General features: G+C 34.2%; 1 protein-coding gene and 1 long non-coding RNA gene across 2 annotated transcripts; one reads left to right on the top strand and one right to left on the bottom strand.

The window, feature by feature from the left end:
- Nucleotides 1–458: 458 nt before the first annotated feature.
- On the bottom strand, nucleotides 459–2,976 carry LOC125492562 (uncharacterized). Its single transcript, XR_007269183.2, has 2 exons — nucleotides 2,892–2,976; nucleotides 459–2,059 (listed from the first exon to the last, which is right to left on the bottom strand). It is a non-coding gene; the product is annotated as an uncharacterized LOC125492562 (long non-coding RNA).
- Nucleotides 2,977–7,186: 4,210 nt separating this feature from the next.
- On the top strand, nucleotides 7,187–9,334 carry LOC104902064 (uncharacterized). Its single transcript, XM_057391019.1, has 4 exons — nucleotides 7,187–7,256; nucleotides 7,420–7,554; nucleotides 8,598–8,639; nucleotides 8,943–9,334. Exons 1-4 carry the CDS (start codon nucleotides 7,242–7,244, stop codon nucleotides 9,009–9,011), a joined length of 261 nt encoding a protein of 86 aa, XP_057247002.1. The 5' UTR covers nucleotides 7,187–7,241; the 3' UTR covers nucleotides 9,012–9,334.
- The last annotated feature ends 13,303 nt before the right edge of the window (nucleotides 9,335–22,637 follow it).

The raw sequence follows: 22,637 nt of genomic DNA, 5'->3' as shown, positions 1-22,637 counted from the left end.
TTCATAGGTTACGAGGGCAATTTTAAAATTGCCCTTCCGTTGCCCTTGTAGCTCCGTTGTATTAGGTTTCAAGGGCAAATCACATATTTTTGCCCTCTTTGATCCAATAAAAAAGGGCAAAAATTTTTGTCTTCTTTGCTTCATCAACCAAGGCGAATAAAGTTGCCCTCTATGATCATCAGAAAGGGCAATAATTTTGCCCTCTTTGCTCAAAAACAAGGAAGACAAACACAATTTGTCTTATTTGGTCTGCAACAAGCAGGGCAAAAATAAGATATTTCCCTCTTTGTACTTTGTCAAGCAGGGCAAAAATAAGATATTGCCCTCTTTGTACTTTGTCAAGCAAGGCAATCATGAAGTATTGCCCTGCTAGTCATCATCTAAAAACCATTATACATCGAAGATCAATCTAATATAAGTTGAGAGATAAACCTTGTACATTCTACATAACACCATGGTAATACCAAGGGAAAAAATTTTACTATACTGATTTATTAAAATTTTAACAAAATCCTCAACAGTTATGGTAGCCTCCAACTATACTTATTTACAAAATTTTTAACAAAATTATATTCACATAATGTTTACTTGAGATCTATCCACAAACAATATTAATATATGCTCATTGCCCATCATAATCTCCAGCTCTTGCCTCCAACAACTTCAGGTTCTGCCATAGGTTATTCTTCCTTCATAATCTAATAAAACAAATATTTTCAAAGAAAATTAGAAAGACAACACATCAGATAAGTATAAGCAGTTAAGCACCACATTCACAAGCATCATTGGCCATTTATTCTCGAATGGTTTATCACAATCTTGAGCATATCTTACACATCTCAAGGATCAAAAACACCCAACAATAAACAAACACTACCCATGAAACTTGAAGTGAGTGTGCTTATACAAACGAAAAGCCACCAAATTAAAATAAATCCAGAGAGCTACAAAAGCCACAACAATGGAACAGACATATCAAGAACCATATAAACTAGCAGCTGATCATTACTTCTTCTACTAGTCACTGACATATTCCAGAATTTTGTTGTGGACGCCCTATCTTATTTTCACAAATTGTAGAAAGAGATGGGTGTATACACGAGGTAATTTTATTGTTTTGCATTTCCAAACCATTGAATGGCCTTCGAAACCCTAATCAATTTCAAAGTTCTAAATCTTGATATTATCAAACAAAAGGAATTCAAGTAATTTAATCAAAGTTTCAGAACTTTACCCAAGTCAAACTATTTGTAACTAATCAACTCACTTAGAATATTATCATAGCTAGTTACTCTAGCATAAATATAAACATAAAATATTTCTATTTAAAGAAAGAGCACAGATTAAAATGTAAAGAAATTACATTAGGATTAAGCTCTGTCATATTCCTAAATTCTTTTTTTGGTGCCATGATCCCCTGCATCAGTCAGCTCACCTTCTTAATGTAATGTCCAAATTTAGAAAAAGTTGAACAAGCAACTACCAAGTTATGCTACTCTAAGATTTGTTCCATAAAACAATGTCATTATCAAAATCAATAAAAATACTTAACACTGACGTCTGATGAGCTCCCATACCAACAAATAGACAAGATATTCATCGGATCATGAACATAAATGTGCCGTAGATAAACTGATTCTTTCTTGCTTGACATTTATACTTTTAACTTGTTATACTTGGTCTTTGGGGAAATATAGCATTTAGAGGTCAGTTCTAACTGATAACTTCTAGTATATCACAGTAATTCCCAAACCAAGCATAATATACAGCTTTTACATGATAACAAATTCACATTATAGTGGAGAAGGGAAAAGAGAAGCTGTCAGTTTATAAACTTTAGGTGGAAATCTCTATTCCGCGTATGAGTCATTGTCAGTCGGTCCTTCTTAAACTGAACTGAAGTAGAAAAATGACAAAGAAAACAAGAGATGACTTTGAGAGCTTACTGTTGCAAAAGTTTACTCTATTGCAAAGCCTCATAACTCAGAAAAAAAGAACAGCTGAAAAAACTTATCTATATGCATCATTCTGCTGAAATTGAAGTGTAATATTTTGGTTGCTGCAAAATGTAAACCAATAAGATTTCAGGAAAAGTGTCATAGATATGATTTGAACTTACCAACTCAAAATAATCCTAGCAGCATGAACTAGATTGAACAACATTGCATATATTACTTGGCAAATATTATACAATACTATGTACAACATCAATTGAACTACTTTAGCTTAACACAACAAGTCCACAACCACACTTGAACTATTCTTTAAGTCATATATATATAATTAACTCAATTGTTAACGAAACTCGCTCAATCGAATTCGACAATCGAATAGTCATAATTTCATAAACTTTATTAACATCAGTTTTTCAATCACAATTCAAATGAAAAACTAAACAAAAAGAAAAGTTAACAGATAAAATTACCTAAAATTGAAGAAAAACTTGGAGATTGAATAGTAGAGATTGCAACAAATCAAATCGGAGATTAATCGATTGAGATGGATGATGCGAAATGGAGATTTTTGCTAAAATTGGTGGAGATTATACAGTAGAATGAGTTTTTTTAGGGTTTACCAAATTGGCAACAGACAATTCATGAAAAAATAACAAACGCATAGAATCAATCGCAAGAATAATCACATCAAGATTCAAAAAATAGCGAGAGATGAAATATCGCAACAATCAACAAAAGATCATCAACAAGTTTCATATAAGGAAAAAAAAAAATTCAGATCTCACTAACCAGATTATCATAAGCTAGAAAATCGTCATTTCAGATCTCTCGAATTCAAACAAGATTATTGAGAAAAAAATTCAAGTGAACGAACTCAAAATAAACTGAGAAATTGTAAAAACAAAAAAAGAAAGAATTGAAGATAGAGAATCAAACCTCAGCAGCAAGATAATCAACAACAGGGGATCGAGAGATGATGTTCGATTGAAGATTTTTGCCAAATCACTGGAGATCAGATTAGTGAGAAGATAAGAGTAGAATGAGTTTTTTAGGGTTTGCGGAAATATAGATTGAATTTGGGGTTTGCGGGAAATCGAACAGAATGTTTAAAAAAAATTATTCATACTCTGTTTTAATCCTCTTCTTTGTTCTTACTTTTTTTTCCTTGACTAAAGAAGGCAAGCTATAATAATTGTTATTTCAAGTTCAAAGAGGGCAAAACTTGAAATTGTTATTTTAGGTTAATATTAAAGAGGGCAAAACTTGAAATTGTTGTTTTAGGTTAATATCAAGAGGGCAAAACTTGAAATTGTTATTTTAGGTTAATATTAAAGAGGGCAAAACTTGAAATTGTTGTTTTAGGTTAATATCAAAGAGGGCAAATTGGAAAACGTCTTCTTAGTTGATATCAAACAAGGCAAATTTGGAATTGTTCTCTTAAGTGATATCAAAGAGGGCAAAAATGTAATTGTCTTTTAGTTAATATCAAAAAGGGGGAAATATTTTTGTCTTTTTTGATACTATTAAATAAGGCAATCAACTAGTTGCCCTATTTGATTCAAATAAATTGCCCTCTTTGCTTGCATTTCTTGTAGTGTTGCCGTGTAGCATGGGCGATTCTAGGCCGGTGCAAGGTGGGCGATCGCACGGGGCCTCTGAATCAAAGGGTCTTAAATTGTAATTTATCATATTGTTTTTAATATTTACAAAGAAATTTGGGTGGACTAGTGGTAAACTAGAAAATCTTATATATAAGAAGTTCGAAATTTAGATCTCCTTAGTCTATTTTTTGGAAATAATATTTCAATTTATGTGTAGTCGTGTACTCTCAATTAAAAGCTTCATTAATTTCTCAATTTAACAATTAGTCCATTTATTAGTTGATTATAATTTTAATCTTTGTAAAATCAAAAGCCCCATTTCAAAATTTGAAGAGAAGTTTATCTTGCAATTTTTTGTGTGTTAATTTTGAACTATGTGTTCTGAGGGTTTGGGGATCTTGCACGGGGCATCCATACTCCTAGCTTCGCCCCTGTCTGGTAGGATAAACAAAACTTTCTACGAGTTAATCAGCTAATTAATGGTTTAGACTTCGTTCTTTTCAACTTATTTGCATGAATATATTTTTTAGCATTCATTCGACCGTATCCAAACTTATTGGAAATTTTTCAAATGTTATCGAGTCTGAAAATAAGTTGAATATATCAAACCCATGAGGTGATTATATTACAAATACATTTAAGAGTGGTTCTACAGAATAAACTCCTTACGACTTATAAGAAAAACACACAGAAAAGTTGGGATCTCACCCGGAGGCACTTTTCTTTTTCGAAAAATTTACCTGGTACTTAGATAATTTATTGAGGGTACCCTTGTACATTATAAGCAATCTAAGAGGTACATGGCCTGAAAACTAAAATTCTGTTGGAGTTTACTAATATTATCAATTTATCATACTAAGCTCGCTATGTTAATATAAATAGATTAGTGCATGCTTCGTTAATTCTAAGCTTACAACAAACATTCAGGAGCAACCGAGCAAAGGACTGCGAATTATATGAGGGATTTTTTTCTTTAGGACTACCTTCTTAGGTTATCTCTTACGGCCCGTTTGGTAGTTGGTCATAAATGGTGGTAATGAGAATGAATTTGTATGTAAATTTGTGAAATATATTATTGTCCATTTCCATGGTAATGCTAATTTATTCTAAAGTGTCCACTTTCCTTGTTGAATTTTCATTCCCATCCAATACCACCTTGTAGGTGGTAATGAGTGTTAATGAAAATTGTTTCCCCTTGGAGACAAAAACACAAGTTTAGGGGTGAGATTGCTTGCCCGTGAGGCCGTGAAGAAAAAATATCTCCCCATAGAGATTTTAAGGGTGCTTCCCTAATAAAATTACACTTAAAATTCATTCCCATTACCGCATTTTATTAATGACTACCAAACGGGCCGTTAGTGGACTTTCTTTGTCCACTTTGCTCTCATATTGTCCGTCCCGTGTGGCTTTAGTTTATTTATTATTCATGGATTTTGCCTGTTCATATCCATTGACCATTGTAGAATTAAAGTTCAGGAAAATTTTTGTATGGATCTTTATTGTGGCTCTTCCTCGCTTTCTTGTGCTTGTGTGCAGGATAAAATGGTTGGAGAGGCAAGTAAATTCATCAGATCGTGTACTTTTTTGCTTAATCTTTGCCAATGCGGCTGTTTTTACAATGTGGCAGGTTCTACCTCAAGATTTTATGTATAGACACTTTACAGTAAGTCTTTGCTTAGTGTTTGCATACTAGATTTAGAGTATTAGAATGTTTTGTCTTCCCAACCAAATCTAATACCATAATTTGAGCATTCTCAGCTTTCTGCTTGTAAATACAGGCTTACAGCTAATCGTCTATTTATGTTGTATTTGATATGACCTCTTGAGTATATTGTAACTGCAATAAACGTTCCTAATTCATTTTTCCTCTTTTATATATTTGGCCCTTGCATACAGCTTTCATGGGACAACATTCGAAGTGGACGTATATACACAGTGCTAACTTCCGCATTCAGCCACTTTGACACGATTCATTTTGGAAAGAATATGATCGGGCTCTTGTTTTTTGGAGGCTTTGTAAGAGTCACGGCTCTGTAATCTTGTTGACCTTACTGCTTCTTAGAATGTTTGCGAGCTCACAATCTCACTTAACTTTTTGTATGCTCTCACTATTTGATAGTTTTTTTTTTTCTATTTTGTACCTCAGTGTGCCACGTGAATTCCTATTGTTTTGTTGTTGCTTGTGAAAACATGGTTGATTCTTACTTATTATATTCATTTTCAGGATAACGTATCTTTCCCAAGTATAGGAGGTTTGCCATATAATCTTGACGTCGTATGTGTAATTTCAGAGTTTTAATGCTGTGGATGTATGTGCACAATCCAAGTTCTTGCTGACTTCTTTTTCATGTGCATGATGTTTATGGTATTAGGTTACCAATACTTTCCTTCTGATATCTGACTCTTAACATAGCAATTTGAATTTTATAGTCTTAGATAGATAGCTTAAGGAGGAATCACTATGCCTTTTGAAAGCACCAGCACTCCCTAAAATATAAATGATGCTTAATCTCTTGGCATCAAACATAGGAATCTATTTGACTTCTGATGATCAGGTTCAGACGACATGTTGAACCTTAACGTAGAATGCTTCAGAAATCTAATTAAGTTCATTGCAAAATCACCGGCAGCCATGAACCGGACCTAATAGATGGTACATACAAGTACAGTTCATTGAGTGCTTTGGACTAAGCTTATGTCTTGCATTCAGAGAATATTAATTTAGTTAGTCACCCTACTGCTAGGATTTGTGCTTAATGTAATTTCGTCTTGGATCTTTATGCCTACCTAGTGTTGAATTGAAGTTCACAATCTCATCACTTTGTCTGAGTAAATATTTGCTTGGGTCTTTGTTCTTTCAGTTACGGATTGATGGTTTCAATTGTACTAATATCTCATAGATCATGATCCTATTTTTGGTGGTTTATTTCATGATCTTTATGATATTGATTTTAGTCATATCTCATATGAGTTTATGCTTCTAAAAGTATTAGCAGTTTCAAATTTATTTGCAGCTAAGTAAAGGTCATTGTCTTTGCAGATTGGAAAGCTGATTGCATCAGAGGCTCTACTGAGTGTGTATTTATTCGGGGCTATTAATGGATTTTTTTCCTATGTAATCCTATCTCTCTTGAGGTTGCTGGTGCAAGTTAATAAGGTACGCCTCATGGAAATGTGTAGTCTCTCTTGCTGCAAAATGCTAGTCTAGAATTTAGCAATCCTCATGGAAATGTGTCATCACTCTTGCTGTCTCACACTCTCTCTTTTCCTTTCTTCTCTGGTTCGAATCCCACTTATTTTTACAATGAAAAAAATGGAAGCACTTTATTGCAATTATGTCACTCTTTCATCTTTCTCTGTGTAAGTGTTGCGAACCCGGCCCTTAGGATCACCCAAACATTTTTCTTATGGGTCCTTAAAGTTCATAAATGTAATTATAAATTGTGGAAATTAGCAAATCTAAATCTTCAACTGGGGTATACTCTGTTTTTAGTATCCATGTACTATAATAAACCCAATAAGTGAAAAACTAAGAATTCTAATTACTTTGATTTTCCTTTTATAAAGATTTACAGTATTTATTTTTCCAATTCACCATAAAAAATGAGTAAATATGGTGAATGTGGTTCCCTTACAGATTTTTAATTATTGAATTTTCTATCTACAGAATCAAGAGATTTCTGGCATGGATCCACTTCTGGTAAGTTTTGGGTGAGACACTCTGTAATGTGCTCTCTCTTGTAATATATTCAGTCCTGCCATTGTGGTTTATAATAAACATACATACTGTAACATAATCATAGTTGTTTCTGTTGTTTACCTTACGACAAGCATTATATTTTGTTAAGGTTTGTCACTTGTAGGGTGCAAATGCGTCAGTCAACTCCTTTGTGTTTCTTGTTATGCTCCTCTTTCCAAGACGGGTTTGGTTTCAAATTCTCATTCCAGTCCCTGCCAGGGCTGCGCCGATACCGGTAACAGTCACTGCCACAATTCTGGTAAGACGTCCTAATTCTAAGTGCAAGCAGAAATGTTTTAAAGCATCTTTTTGAAAAAAAAAAAAATAACATGGCATGCTGAGATGTTTAGATGCACCATGCACAAACTGTTGGGGTATCTCCCCAAATAGCAAATAATAATTTTCACTAATGTTGAGAAAAAATAAAGAAGAAAATTGAAACAAATTAGAATTGACGGTGGGTATTGCCATGGGATCAAGATCAACGGTTTTGCCTCTTCTCATTTGGTTGGTTGAATTTGGGAGACAAAATGTGAAGAAGTCCAAAATAGCATAGGCTTGTAAGCCTTGACTTCGGAGCATGTGTTAATGAGATGTATTTATTGAGTGTTGAAACTGTGATGCAAGTTTACACTAACAAATTGAGGCATGTTAAGTATATTGTGCCAAGGAAGCTACAGTGAGGCTTAGTATAATATAATATCAAATGTGGCATCGAGAGTGAGGTGAGAGGCAAATATGTGAGGTCTCAAGTGAGTGTGCATACAAGTGTTTTGTACACCACCAGGAAGGGTGGTGCTAGCGGCGGTACAAGATGTTTTCTTGTGTCGAAAGCCTCCATAATATAGTTTAGTTGGTTAATTGATTGCGGTGATATTGTGCTAATAGCTCCACTGTGACACGGTGTTAGAGGATGAGAGCACAAACACAAGAGTGAAAGGGAGATAGTGGTAAAAATTGAGGTAAACACAATATTAGTGTAGAGGGGTTTTAGGATTAATCAGTGGAGGTACCATTGTTGAGGGTACCAACTAACACATTATCCTGAACACATTGTGTCTAATATTGTTGTAGTTGTAGTTACAAATTGTACTCCCAAAATATTATACTAAATTTCCATCCTTGGAGTTTGAACCGTGCTTTTCCCCCTAATTTAGGAGGGTTTTCCACGTAAAAGTATTTTGTGTTGATTTCTGTAATTTTTTCATATTTTATAGTTTCTTCCTGTTATTGTGTGTATTTGTTGCTCGTTTTCCCAACATATACTTCTGCAGTTGTTTAACCACTCTTTTGTGATCTCAGGGGACCATTATAGTTGGAATGGATCTCTTAAGTATTTTGCAGGTTCGGTGCACTGTTCTTGATCATTTGTTTTAATACTGATTGTCTGATATGCTACTTCCTCTGTTTTCGAAAGAATGTAACATAGGAGACTGACGCAAATTAAGAGAGAACCATAGAATGAGAAGAGAGATAGAGGAAAACTACGTATAATCCAACTAAATTAGTTATGTTACACATATATATATTTAAACAGAGCAAAATAGAAAAATGTCGCACTCTTTCAAAAATTTAAAAACTCCGTACTAAGTATAACTTAGTAGCTTGTGTGTACTACTGACATGCTTGTGTGTACTTGTTTTGCAGGGAGACCCTCATGGGACATCAGCTCAACTACTGGCTGCTGCTATTGCTACTGCTGGATATATAATATAACTATAAGTATACGGAATCGAATTGGTTTATAAAATGTGGTATACCGTGCTTGTTTCATGTGTATATCTTAGCTTCACTTGGGAAAACTTGTGTTTAAATTTGTGGTTTAGACTTTTAAACTTATAGTCTCTTTTCTAGTGCTTAATGTTGAATGTGAATGTGAATGTTGGGCTAAAGCCTAAACTATGTGTCAATACTGTCAATTGTAATTCAGTTGTAATTGTCAGATTTGTCACCCTCAATAGTTTGAAGTCTTGAAATCGCAAGTTTAATGTTTGAGGAGTCCAATCCAGTTGGTTTGCCTTCCATTAGTTTGGGTTGGTTGAAAACGGTTGTTTTATTAATATATTTGCTTACTTGCTTAAAGTTGTGCGATTCCTTCATTGATCTTATCGTGGATTTTCATCTTTATCTTTAGTTTATTGGTATATCTTGACCACTTGTTTGTTCTTATTGTACAACAAAGTTCTAAGCTGCTGATTGCCACTTCTAATGTCACACTGGGAATTAGTCCCTATTTTGGTAATGGTGTATTGTTACAGTTGGCAAACAGGTCTAATTGTATCAATTTTGTCCTTGGATTAAGTATAAATGAGCTGAAACCCTGTAATGTGAAGACGATTTTAACTAATAATCAAGACATGGACTTCCAATGTGAAACTACATGTCTAATTTATGTTAAAAGTAACTTACTCAGTTATATGACGATTAACATGTTCAAGCATTATCATAAAAACATACTTATTAAGAAGTACATAAATGCAGCAGTAAAGGAGGCAACAAATTACTCAGATTGGATCATTGCATCGGAGTTTTTCAAATGATGAGTTATTCAATATGGTTTGATTCAATTAGGTCAAACTTGAGTCTATTTTATTGTCATTTAATTCAACGTTATTTAATTTAGGAAAAATTATTTTAAATAAGTCAACTTTTGAGTGGCCCTGGAATGTCTACAATGTCGTTCAATATTGTTGTGTTTACTATTAATTAATGTTACATGAATTTCGGCTATGATTTCATACCACTCTCCAAGGTGGAGTTAGATTAGTAGTTCTACTTTTAAAAAAAAAAAGAGATTAGTAGTTCTACTTGGATTATGTCTTGTAGCAATCAAGGAATTCTCAGGTAGCATCCTACGGAATTACCTAGCTTAATTCTTTTGAAAAGTTATTGATATCTTGTTTTTACTTCATTTTAAAAATATGCTTTTCAGCTTTATAATTGTGTGAGATGAGTGAAGTTAGTTGCCTGATATAGGTGGATTCAGGAATCTGCTACTGCTAAGAAGATGATGGAGCAACCTAGCTAATGGGAAAAGCTGAGGGTCGTCCCTCCTACAAGATAATAGAGGTTAGCATTATGTGGACGTTGTCAGCCAATTCAATGATTAGAGAGTTACTGAGGCAAACGTGATCTTACGTGGGATTTTGAGCATGTATACATAAATGTTTTATGGAGAGTAATTGCAAGTATATTATAAACAAGTACAAATTCACAGTATTTTTGGTTCAATAATGCTTATGCGTATAATAACCTTTGATACACTTAACTATGTATCTATTATGTAAAGATGGTTAAAGTCTTTGTTGATAATGGTCTTTTGACTAGTAATCTTTACTTTCTTTATATGCTATTCTACCTTTTGTTGAGTAATTAAAATTACAAACATTTACTCAAATAATCTCTCAACCTAAATTAAAAGAGAAAGTTACATTCGTGATGATGGTATACTAAGGGAAATTAAATGCCCATGTTTATTTAGCAAGTTTGCAATTTGTAAGATTATATAGGTTGTTCAGGGGCACCTAGATATTCGAGATCTCTAAAGATAATTGTACAAGGAAATGGCGTTCTCCATGCAAAGGCCCTAACCTTATATTATCTTCGGTCCATGCATCTACATCCCTATTACTTAAACGTTCGACTTTAAAGACCTTGAAACTAATGTTAATGCCTGATTACCTAAGTACAAAGCACTGCAGATTGGTCCCGCACCTGTCCTTGCAAGAAACAAAGTTCTCAGCTAGGTTCAAAAGTCAATTTGTTGGGCTCGATGCATCGGATTGTTGAACCATCCTTCTTTGAAAAACAAGTGGGCTTGTGATAACACCGGCCTTCTTGTAGTATTTATAGAGAACCTTATTCCCATGCGACACCCCTTCAGCTGGCACTGGTAGCAAGTTCCCATCTTTTCTAGAGGCACAACTGTATTGTTATGTCAAACAACCACTAATACGCATCTTGATATAACTATGTCCTTGTATGCACCATCCACTACCAAGTTTTGATGCCTTTGTTAATTTATCCTTACTCGATTTGCTAAAGTTTAATCCGAATATCATAACACATTGTTTATTTTGATTTTTGAAATTTGCTAAATTGGGGAACAGCGCGCACCACGCGCTATCCAACAACTAGTATGCGCAAATGTAACATTATAAAATAGCCATTATACAAATACATGCTTTCTAATAGTAGATTTTATAGGAAAAATAAGGTTTTCGTCTATTTTCTCTATCAATGTTGGACATTACTACTTTACCTAAAACCTGTCTAAAATATTGTTGTGCATATACATGTTATGTTTTGTTGATAAAAATTAATATAATATGTTTTAGTATGAAAGTATGTAACAGTTGCAACAGATGCATGAAGAAAGGAATTAATAAATGAAGACTTTGAAGAAAAGAAGAATCAAGAATGAAGTCCAAGTTTATATGTTCCTTAGAATAGTTACTTTGTATTCAAATGTAATATGCTCAAACTTGGTGATATGCTATGTGCTAAATATAGAAATATAAAATTAGTATAATTATTATTTTCTTAGAGTTAAGGAAATAAATAATTGTATTAATATTATATGTCTATATAAAAAGGAAATTAGTTTTCGAAATAAGGTAAAAGATTTTCATAACAAATGTTTTCGAAAAAGAATTGTATAAAACCGTGTTTTATAAAACAATTTTATGAAAACGAGTTTTAGAAAAAGAATTTAATAAAATCGTGTTTTATAAAAGAATTTTGGAAAAACGAGTTTTAGAAAAAAGATTTTACAAAATAGTGTTTCCATAAAAACGTGTTTTTAAAAGAGTTTCGGAAAAAGATTTTACAAAAACGTGTTTCCATAAAAACGTAATTTTAAAAGATTTTTTATAAAACCGAGATTTCCTAAAACGAGTTTTAGAAAATCAGATTTTATTTTGGAAAATACTTTTTGAAAAAAAACAGAATTTAAGTTGAAAACAAAATCTAATATGGAAAACTTATCTTTTTGAGACTAAAGATAAAGATGGAAAAAGATAAAGTTTGATTTTCTAAAAGAGAATTAAATCCCTTAAATTAAGGAATTAAAATATATCTTTTGAAGGATGGTCGTCCAAACCAAGTCCTATAAAAGAGTTTTATAATTCACTTTTAAATCTCACGTTTTCAGAGAGAAAAATTAGAAATATTATGAGGTGAAAACTATTTCCTACGGCACTGAGCATAACACTGAGCGAGTCAGATTCAAGTAACTTTTATACGATTGTAATTGTCCTCTAATTGCTTAACTAAGAAGCACACGATTGAGGATTCTTTCTTTCTGTAATTTCACTATTATAGAGAGTTTCAACTCTTAGAGTTAAGGGTTGGTTAGCACTACTAGGGTTAGTAGTGAGGGAATCTTATTGTATCAAGAGTTTGATATTTTAAGGTTCAAAGAAATAAAGAGTTTTGTTTCGTGTGGACGTAGATCTCAGAGGTGAGATTGAACCACGTTATATCCTGTGTTTTCGTATCAAATCTCACATATTAGTTTATTATTCGCAAAAACTCAAATCAGCGATTTACGAGTGTTTGGCACAGTGCCAGGCACTGAGCCATAAAAGAGATTTTGCGAAAATCGATTAGATTTCACCACTCAATTCAACCCCCCCTTCTTGAGTGTCACCTTGTGTTCCAACAAATATGTTCGAGCTTGCTCACGAATTTTCGAGCCGAACTTATGGAGGCTTAGGCTCGACTCATTAAGGTCTCGAGTCAATCCCGAATTCGAGTTGATCCTTCACAATTCGAGCTTTAATTTAACCGAGTTCGTATAATTTAGGAACCACCCAAGCTCATTAACACCACTACTCGCAGTCGCAACCATACTAGTATGGCTTTCCATCAACTTCATTATATATGATCAAAATCCATATGCAAGTCATGACTTCCCATCATATCATCTTCATAATTCACCACTCTTCTCAACCTCTGTCCAAAAAAAAATTCTCTCTCCGCCACACTGCTCAACAACACTTCTTGGACCGACGTCACCTCCTTTTTTTTCCTAGCTATGCTGACGAGATTAGTCCCCGATCACTTTTTTTTCAGTCCCCAATCACTTTACTCCCTAAATTCAACGACAAATCTCAGGAGCTCCTTAAAAGATCATATTTTTGCTCTTATTTTATGTTTAATAATATATCTAATTTAAATATTAATTATCTTGACCTAAAACATAACTGACTCGAGCTTACCCGATTTGACCCAATTGTCAGGGCCCAGGGGGTAGATGAGGGTGTGCAAGGAGATAATTGCCAGGGGTAGATTGAATTGGTGGGATCGAATCGTAGGATTGTAAGATCCTACAATTCCGTAAAATAGAGATAATTATGCAAGAATATGGTCAGAAACTCATATTAAAAATTTACACAAATTAATAATGACTTATTTCATTAACAAATGATGGTAGTTTTTCAATACTATAAGATTGAAGTAACATGCAACCAAAATGTAATAGGAGATATATAATATGGTAAATTACTTTATGATTTGCTTACGTTAGGATCGGATCATAGAGTCGTAGGTTCGTAGAATCGTATTAAGATCCTACCATGTGATTTTTTGTGGTTGGGTAGGATCCAAAGATCATCCAAAATTAAAATTCTACGTAGGATCGGGATCGATAAAATCCTTTCGAATCGTGAAATCGTAAGATCGTAAGAGCAAATCGAGATTTTAACTACAATGCTCTCGACCCACTTAGCAGCCGAAAGCCCAATCAAGAGCACGCATGCCTCTCACTAATAAATTTTATGCCTTTTCAGAAAAAAAAAAAAAAAAAATTAGGCAACTAAAAGAATTGAGTATACTGAATTCCTAAAAAAAAAAAAATACTCAATGAACTAGCCAACCCTATTTAACCTACCAACAAAAAAAATGCCATAACCCTAAAAACCCTATATTCGCAGATCAACAAATTTACTGAAAAAATCCATGGCTACACTTCCATATGATATCATTGTGAGAGAAATACTCCCTAAACTTCCTGCAAGATCCCTACTTCGCTTCAAATGCGTTTCCAAATCATTCAAAACCCAAATTTCATGTCCCGAATTCATCAACCTTCATCTTCAACACGGTCTGTCAAACAATTCAAATCGGTTGCTTATCCTCATCAATCACCATAATCTTCTTTGCATGGTTATGGACTCACCAAAATCACGTCCGCTCACCGCTCACCCGTGCACCGATTATTATGGGCAGCCTTGTTATGATTCCGATTCCCCTATTTGTATTGGGTCTTGTAATGGATTGCTTTGCATCTTCAAGCCTTTGAGTAACACATTATTTCCCTTGTTTACGTTAGTTAACCCATGCACCGGCATATCTCTTATGATCCCGCATAGCGAACCAGCACCCAAATACTATGGTACGCTTATTTCTGTAAATTCTGTGAATTTTGGGTTCGGGTTTGATTCTTTAGACAATAATTATAAGATAGTATGTATTTTGGATTATATGGAAGGTGATTTTTTAACGAGGGATGTTTTAGTTTATAGCTTGAATAATACTAATAAGTCTTGGACTTGGAGACTCGCACTTAGTGCACCATCTCCTAATGGTTCATTGGAACATAATCGTCAAAATGGGGTTCTTATAAACAATCATCTACTTCATTGGAACTTTATTTGTTCAAATAACGAGTATCGAATTGGTTGTTTCGATCTCGAATCTGAGAAGTGGGTGAAAGATGTACCAGTGCCGGAGTATCGTCAAAAAACAAGCACCGAGTTGCACTTAGGAGTCCTAGACAGTTGTTTGTGTCTATTGACTGAAAATCTCAATGATGAAATACTAGATGTGTGGATGATGAAGAAATACGGCGTCAAAGAATCTTGGGTGAAACTCTTTGGAATTTCGGATTTGTTTATTGGTAAGGATTGGAAGCTTTGCTATCTAGGTTACTGTGGAGCTGCGAAAGATGAAATTTTCATCATCAGACTTAATAAAAGTATTAATGTTGTTCGTTTGTTATCTTACAATGTTCACGATAAAAGCCTCAAGCTTGGTGGATGTTTTTTTACAACTGATGTTTGTACATGTCATGGAAGCTTAGTTAGTCTTCCTGGTGGTCAGAAAATTGGGAACTAGAGCAACAATGTCAATATAAAAGTAAGTGACAGATTGTTGTTTTACAATAATTGTGTTAATAGGGTGGTTTTTGTTTGTCTTTATTTATATTTATTGTGTTCGAATCAAATCTCTTTTCAGTATATACATGAATCTGCAAGTAAATAATCTCTTTCCAGTATATACCTGAAGCTATATATGCTACATCAACTCCGGCTAAGAAGGACAAGATTAAGGTATATATTTCTTGATTGACTCTGTTTTTTGTGTTGAATTCGGTCAAATGTCATCTTGGAATGAAAATATTGTATTATGCTTATTATTTGCTTAGGATAAATATGTGAAAACAGCTTAGATTGAAATTTATGCGGCTTACTTTGAAGTACATTACTTCAGCCAATTACCATAACAACCCTATAAACTCAGTGTACGCAGTCTTGATGATCTCAAAGTTGGAAACACCAGTTTCTATCGGCTTTTTAACTTCTACCAAGCTGGTGTTTCCAACTTTGAGATCATCAAGACTGCGTACACTAATTAATCAAAAGGTAATAGTTTTAGGTGGTGAGTTTATAGGGTTGTTATGGTGATTGGCTGAAGTAATGTACTTCAAAGAGAGCCACATAAATTTCAATTTAAGCTGTTTTCACATGTTTATGCTAAGCAAATAATATGCACAATACAATATTTTCATTCCAAGATGACTTTACCCGAATTCAACACAAAAAACAGATTCAATTAAGAAATTACCTTAATCTTGTCCTTCTTAGCCAAGTTGATGTAGCATATATAGCTTCTCTACCAATATCAGCTTTTGATTAATTAGTGCAAGATGTTCCTAGAGCAGGATGGAAGTCAGCTCGTGCATGGAAAAAGAGAAGCCAACACCCCCGCTGATGAGATGGCAAAGCGTGCAAGAGAAGACTCACGTAGCTATTATGGAATTGAATGTATTTTATCCCCTTCCCGACTTGTACTAAACTTATTATGCTAAGACTTCTTGAATGGCGCAAACAGTAAATTAAGCTGTAACTTTTATTTCCGAGGAAAGAGTTGTGGACTCCGGGTTCTTTTTTCCTTTTCGATTTTCGCAACACATTGTTTTGATTTTCGAAATTTCCCACATTGGGGGCGGCGCGCACCGCGCGCTATCCAACAACTAGTATACACACAGGTGACATTATAAAATAGCCACTATATAAATACATGCTTTCTAATAGTAGATTTTATAGGGAAAATAAGGTTTTCGTCTATTTTCTCTATCAATGTTGGATATTACTACTTTACCTAAAAACTGTCAAAAATATGTTCAAGCTTGCTCACAAACTTTCGAGCCGAACTTATGGAGGCTCGACCAGGCTCGACTCGTTAAGGTCTCGAGCCAATTTCGAACTTGAGTTGAGTCCTCTCGAGCCGAGCTTTGATTGAACCAAGTTCGTATGATTTACAAACCACCCAAACTCAATAACACCACTACTAGAAGTCGGAACCATAATAGTAAAGCTTTCCATCAAGTTCATTATATATGATCAAAATCCGTATGCAAGTCATGACTTCCCAAGTTCCTATCATATCATCTTCATAATTCACCACTCGTCTCGTCAGTGATTGGGGAAAAAAAAGTGAATGGGGACTAATCCCGTCAGTCCCCAATCACTTTACTCCCTAAATTCAACGACAACTCTCAAGAGCTCCTCAAAATATCATATTTTTACTATTATTTTATTTTTAATAATATATCTAATTTAAATATTATCTTCACCTGAAACATACCTGACTCGAGCTTACCTGATCTGACCCTATTGCACAAATCCCAACAAAACATACCATTTCCTGATACAAAGTTAAGAAGTCCCAAAATTGACTTGACCCATACCCGACAAGCAAGACCCATTTGCCATCAATGCCATGGCCCATGTATACTCTCGAGTCTCAGCTCACTCATTTAGCAATTAGCACCCTAAAGCCAAAGGAAGAGCGGGCCCGCCTATGCTCTTACTAATACATTTTAGGTCAACTAAAAAGAATGCTGAATTAACTAGCCAACCCTATTTAACCTGCCAACGAAAGCCATAAAGAACTGCAAACCCTAAAAATCCTATGTTCGCACACAAAGAAATTTAAATTGCTCAAAGAAACTCCCATGGCTACACTTCCATCTGATATAATTCTCACAGAAATACTCCCTAAATTACCCGTAAAATCCCTACTTCGCTTCAAATGCGTTTCCAAATCTTTCAAAACCCAAATTTCATGTCATGAATTCATCAATCTTCATCTCCACCAGGGTCTTTCCAACCATTCAAATCGGTTTATCATCCTGATAAATAACATAGACCTTATTTGCATTGACATGAACTCACCAAAATCACCATGTTTTACTCTTAACCCATCCACCAATTTGTACAATCCTGGGTTGGTTGACATCTTGCAGGCGGTTTATCATCGTAATACTCTCATGGTTGGTTCTTGTAATGGATTGCTTTGCATCATTAACATCTCACGTACCACCACCACACCATCGTCTCGTATTATGTTGCTCAACCCATGCATCGGCTTATTACGTGTGATCCCGCATTACGATCATTTTCTCCAAAACATTAATAAGTTTATCTCTGTGAATTTTGGATTCGGGTTTGATTCTTTTGACAATGATTACAAGATGGTAAGTGTTTTGGATTATGAGGGTTATATTGATGGGCATATAATAAGGGATGTTTTTGTTTATAGTTTGAATAATGGTAATTGGAGACGTGTTATTAGTACACCATGTCCTAAAGATTCATTGGAATTCCATCAAAAAGGGGTTCTTATAAATAATCATCTACTCCATTGGAAGTTTAGTTGTTCCGATAACGAGTATCGAATTGGTTGTTTTGATCTAGAAACTGAGAAGTGGATGAAAGACGTGCCATTGCCGGAGTATCGTCAAAAAACTGGCACCCATTTTGCTGATTTGTTGTTTGATCACTATCGACACGATAAAGATGATGAGTTGCAATTAAGTGTTTTAGACAGTTGTTTGTGTCTATCGACTCAAAATCTCAATCATAAAACTTTTGATGTGTGGGTGATGAAGGAATACGGCGTCAAAGAATCTTGGGTGAAACTCTTTGGAGTTTCGGATTCGTTTGTTGATAACAATATGAAGCTTTGCCCTATAGGTTACCATGGAACTGCGAAAAAGGAAATTTTAATCACGAGAGTTGATAAAAGAACTGGTGCTGCTGACTTACTATTCTACAATTTAAAAAATAAAAGGGTTACAAGAGTGAAGTTTCTTAAAGGTAATATATTTATCAGTGATGCTTGTATATTCCATGGAAGCTTACTTAGCTTCCATGGTCAACAAATTAAAATAGGATGTGGAGCAACAACTGCGAGAAGAACTAAGTGATGTATTGTTGTTTTACAGTAAGTTGTGATGGTAGGGTGGTTTTAAGTTTGTCTTTCTTTATATTGATAACTAGTCAATAAGATCAATTATTTATCAAGGATGTTTTGGCCTAGTGGTTAAGATTCAGGTGCTGTGAATAATATTTTTTTGGTAAACAAAGCATCATAACTTAACCTAGAATAGTTCATTACAATCCTCAATATAAGTTATTCTTTCCATGTATTTGAAGTTCCTAGGAAGTGTAAAATTGTGTTTGGTTGACAATGGGAAGTAGAACTTCCTATGGGAAGCTCTACTTACCTGGGGGGACTTAGGTAAGTAACTTCCTCCATTTTGGAGGAAGTAGAACTTCCTCCATTTTGGAGGAAGTAGAACTTCCTAGGAAGTGCAAATTCCCATGGTTTTGCCAACCAAACAACTTCATATACTTCTACTTCCTAGGAATTTGCACTTTCCATGATTTGTTTTGTCAACCAAACAAGGCTTGAGTTCTACAATAACTAGGGGTATAGGGAAAACCCTCGCTACATTACAAACCATATCCGTAGTTCTACCTATCTTGGCTAATTATAATCCATATGCCAAATGATTACATTTCCTCTCGCAGTACTGAAGCTTGACATCATGGAGCTCCTTCATCAACCCCCTGCAAATGTTGACAACAAAATGAAATTTTTCATTATTAGTCTCGCAAAGGATAAGTTGGACTGCATTCCTACAGTTCGAAAACACCACCCCCTTCCTTGCATGAGTGCTTTTCACCATTATAAACTCCTCTTGAATAGCGAGAAGTTCAGCAGCAATGGCATCAATAGCATAACTTTTTTTGATAAACCCCCACATCCAGGTGCCCTTGTGAGTGCAAGAGAACCCCCCAGCCCATACATGTTTGAATATTTAAGAAAGAGGCATCCACATGAACAACAAAATCCCATAGATAGTTAGCAAACATAGGAGTATCATGACCCATACCCGGATTGACACTAGGGTTTTTTTATGCAAGCTTTCGCAAAGTCTATAGCACAACGAGTGGCTCGGAAAATTATTTAATTTGGCGGGGAGACATGGGAGTGGAATTCATAAACACACATTCATTTCTATCTTTCCAAATTTCATAGCAAATATAGGGGGAGGTATCTCTCCACTTAAGCGTAGCAAACTTATGTTTACTAGTAAGATTGTAATAAAGCTAGGAACGAAGTGATAGGGAGGTCAAGCGAAGTTATTACAAAAATTGGTACAATGCAACATGGTTAGAGCTCGCTCAGCACAAATACGTCAAAATAGTCGTGTTGTGGCTATTTAGTTAATCTAATCACTCTCTCCTTACCTTTTTTTTTTTTGAAAAGTTAAATTATTAGGATTTAGTCATTGAGATGGCTGACTTTTATGTGATTTGGTTTGAATGAATAAGCATGTTGTATACTAATTACTAAATACCCGATTTATATATACAAGAGTGCAAGACCTACTGTTAATGGTCTGATATACAGAGAATTGTTTACATTCCATTTGTTTAATGTAAAATAGAGGTGGCAAATATTGATATGATCCAACAACTCTACCTGCATTTCACACAAAGTTAGCGATTTTGGTAAGATTTTCCACCCGTTTGAAAGTTGATTTCTTGATGTCACGAAACGACTCGTTAATCATTTATTAATTTAAGGTGCTTTCAATAAACAGTAACAACCCTTGAAGTATATCATGAGTATCATTAGTGTGACTTTTAATAGTTTAACTAGTTATTAGGTCCGGACGATGTTTCGGATAAGAAATAATTTCATTTATTGATATAATACTTTATGATAATAACGCTAAATACAATTTAGTCCAATGGTTAAGAAATTAGTTTATGTACTTGAGGTTACGGGATCAAACCCTAAACTATGCAATTTCTAAATTTTTTTTAACTCCCTAGGGAGAGATATATGTTTTATTTATTGGAGTTTGAATCTTCAAATCCATTTACCCATGTTTATTATGATGAAATCCCAGGATCTTTTCCTCTTAATACTCTTGATTACAATTTTTAGTGGGATAGGATATGATCATGTAAACGATGAGTATAAGGTTGTTGATCTATATACAAAGAAGAATGCAAACAAAGTTAGAATTTACAGCAAGATATTAGATATGGGTCTTGGGCAATGTATAATCAACCTTACTTTTATCTCCAAGATAAGAATTTTAATTCCATTATAAGGAACTATAAAGGATCAGTGGTCGTGGGCTGTCATTCGTTGCATTTGATCATGTAAATGATGATGGTTTACGCTACAAAAAAATTGCTTCTTTTTTGATATATGTAAAGAAGATTGGAGCAATATTACGATTCTTGAAACTTAAGTACGTAATTACATTGCAGATTTAGGGATTTTAGATGGGTGTTTCATGTTTGTGTGTTTTCATGAAATGTTTATATCAAGTGAAACAGCAAGGACCGATGTTGCGGCCTGTGGGCAAGGTTACCCAAATCGCGATTTAAGTCATTAAATCGCACGATTCTACGATTTATATTGGGCTAAACGATTTGAATCGTTCATAGAATCGCAATTGAAGAAAATCGGATATAGAATCATTCAAGATCAGTAGAATCAATAAAATCGCGATTTATTACCAATTTTAATGATTCTGCATTTACCTCGTTTATTGATCTGATGTTTATTTTTAGATATTAAAATAAATGGCCGGATCAGGCCAATAAGATTATTTGTTTCAAGCACTATTTGCCATATTTCCGCCCTCACATCTCGCACGCATGCACATATTTCTTTATCTTCTTCGATTCTTCTTGGTGCAATATGTTTATTGAATGATTTCATTTGCTTTTGATTTTTAGAAATATGTGTTTTGTATACCTCTTCTATTCCCTTGATGGCATCATTTCTTATCTCATATGATTATCATTTTGGCTAATTAAGATTGAATGTAAAAATAGATAATTAATTTACATATTTGATCATAGAATCTTATTCCTGCAAAAATCGTAAAATCTTACGACTTTACGATCCGATTATAAGAGACCCTTCTGATTTAGAGTAGAATCGCGATTTTGACTACCTTAGCTTGGTTATGGGTGAAAAAGGAGTATTGGGTTAGTTAGGTATCCTATTATTAGGATATTATGGCCATGTTATGGAATCCTTTTACGGATCACTATTTAAGTGCAAACAAGGAATTTTTGGTGAGGTTGTATAAAGATAAGAGTATGAGTATTTTTTCAGGTATAATTTGAAAGATAATAAAACAACTAGAAGAGTTCAAGTTAGATCCAGAAGGGCGCAAACTTGATTGGCTAAATAAATTATGGTTAGTTACGAGCTACAGGAATTTCTAATTAGTTTTTAAGTCCGGGCTATGTCTTGAGTACTTATATTTTTTATCTATTAGTAATTTAATTTTAAAATAATTACACCATATATCATTTGGTGTAGTAATAAATGTATCTTAATACTTATTAAAGGTCATCAGGTCGATTTAAGATATCATTATATTTTTTCCAAAAATTATGATGACCAAACTATTGTTGGTTCATTGCACACACGATAAAATTCTAGTGCAAGAGGAAATGTTCCACATGGCGCATAAAAGCACATTCATGGTGAATTTCGAAAGGGGGGATGGAGCCAGGGGATGACCGCAAGAAACAAAAATAAACTTTATGGTTGTTGCCACATTACTAATTACAACACATATTTATAATTTTGTAGAAATGTGAATCACTAAAAGATGTTAGATGAGATGGTGAGTCTTCGGAAATCCTTACGAGGTTCAAGCCCAAGTTCTAGTATATATATTTTTTTAAATAATGATCACCTGACTTACTGTTGATTAATAGGCACGTG

Source organism: Beta vulgaris, chromosome 8 (genome assembly GCF_026745355.1).
Source record: "Beta vulgaris subsp. vulgaris cultivar EL10 chromosome 8, EL10.2, whole genome shotgun sequence".
Taxonomy (NCBI): domain Eukaryota; kingdom Viridiplantae; phylum Streptophyta; class Magnoliopsida; order Caryophyllales; family Amaranthaceae; genus Beta; species Beta vulgaris.
Note: the sequence above shows the minus strand (reverse complement) of the source record. Positions and strands in the feature narration are given on the sequence as shown.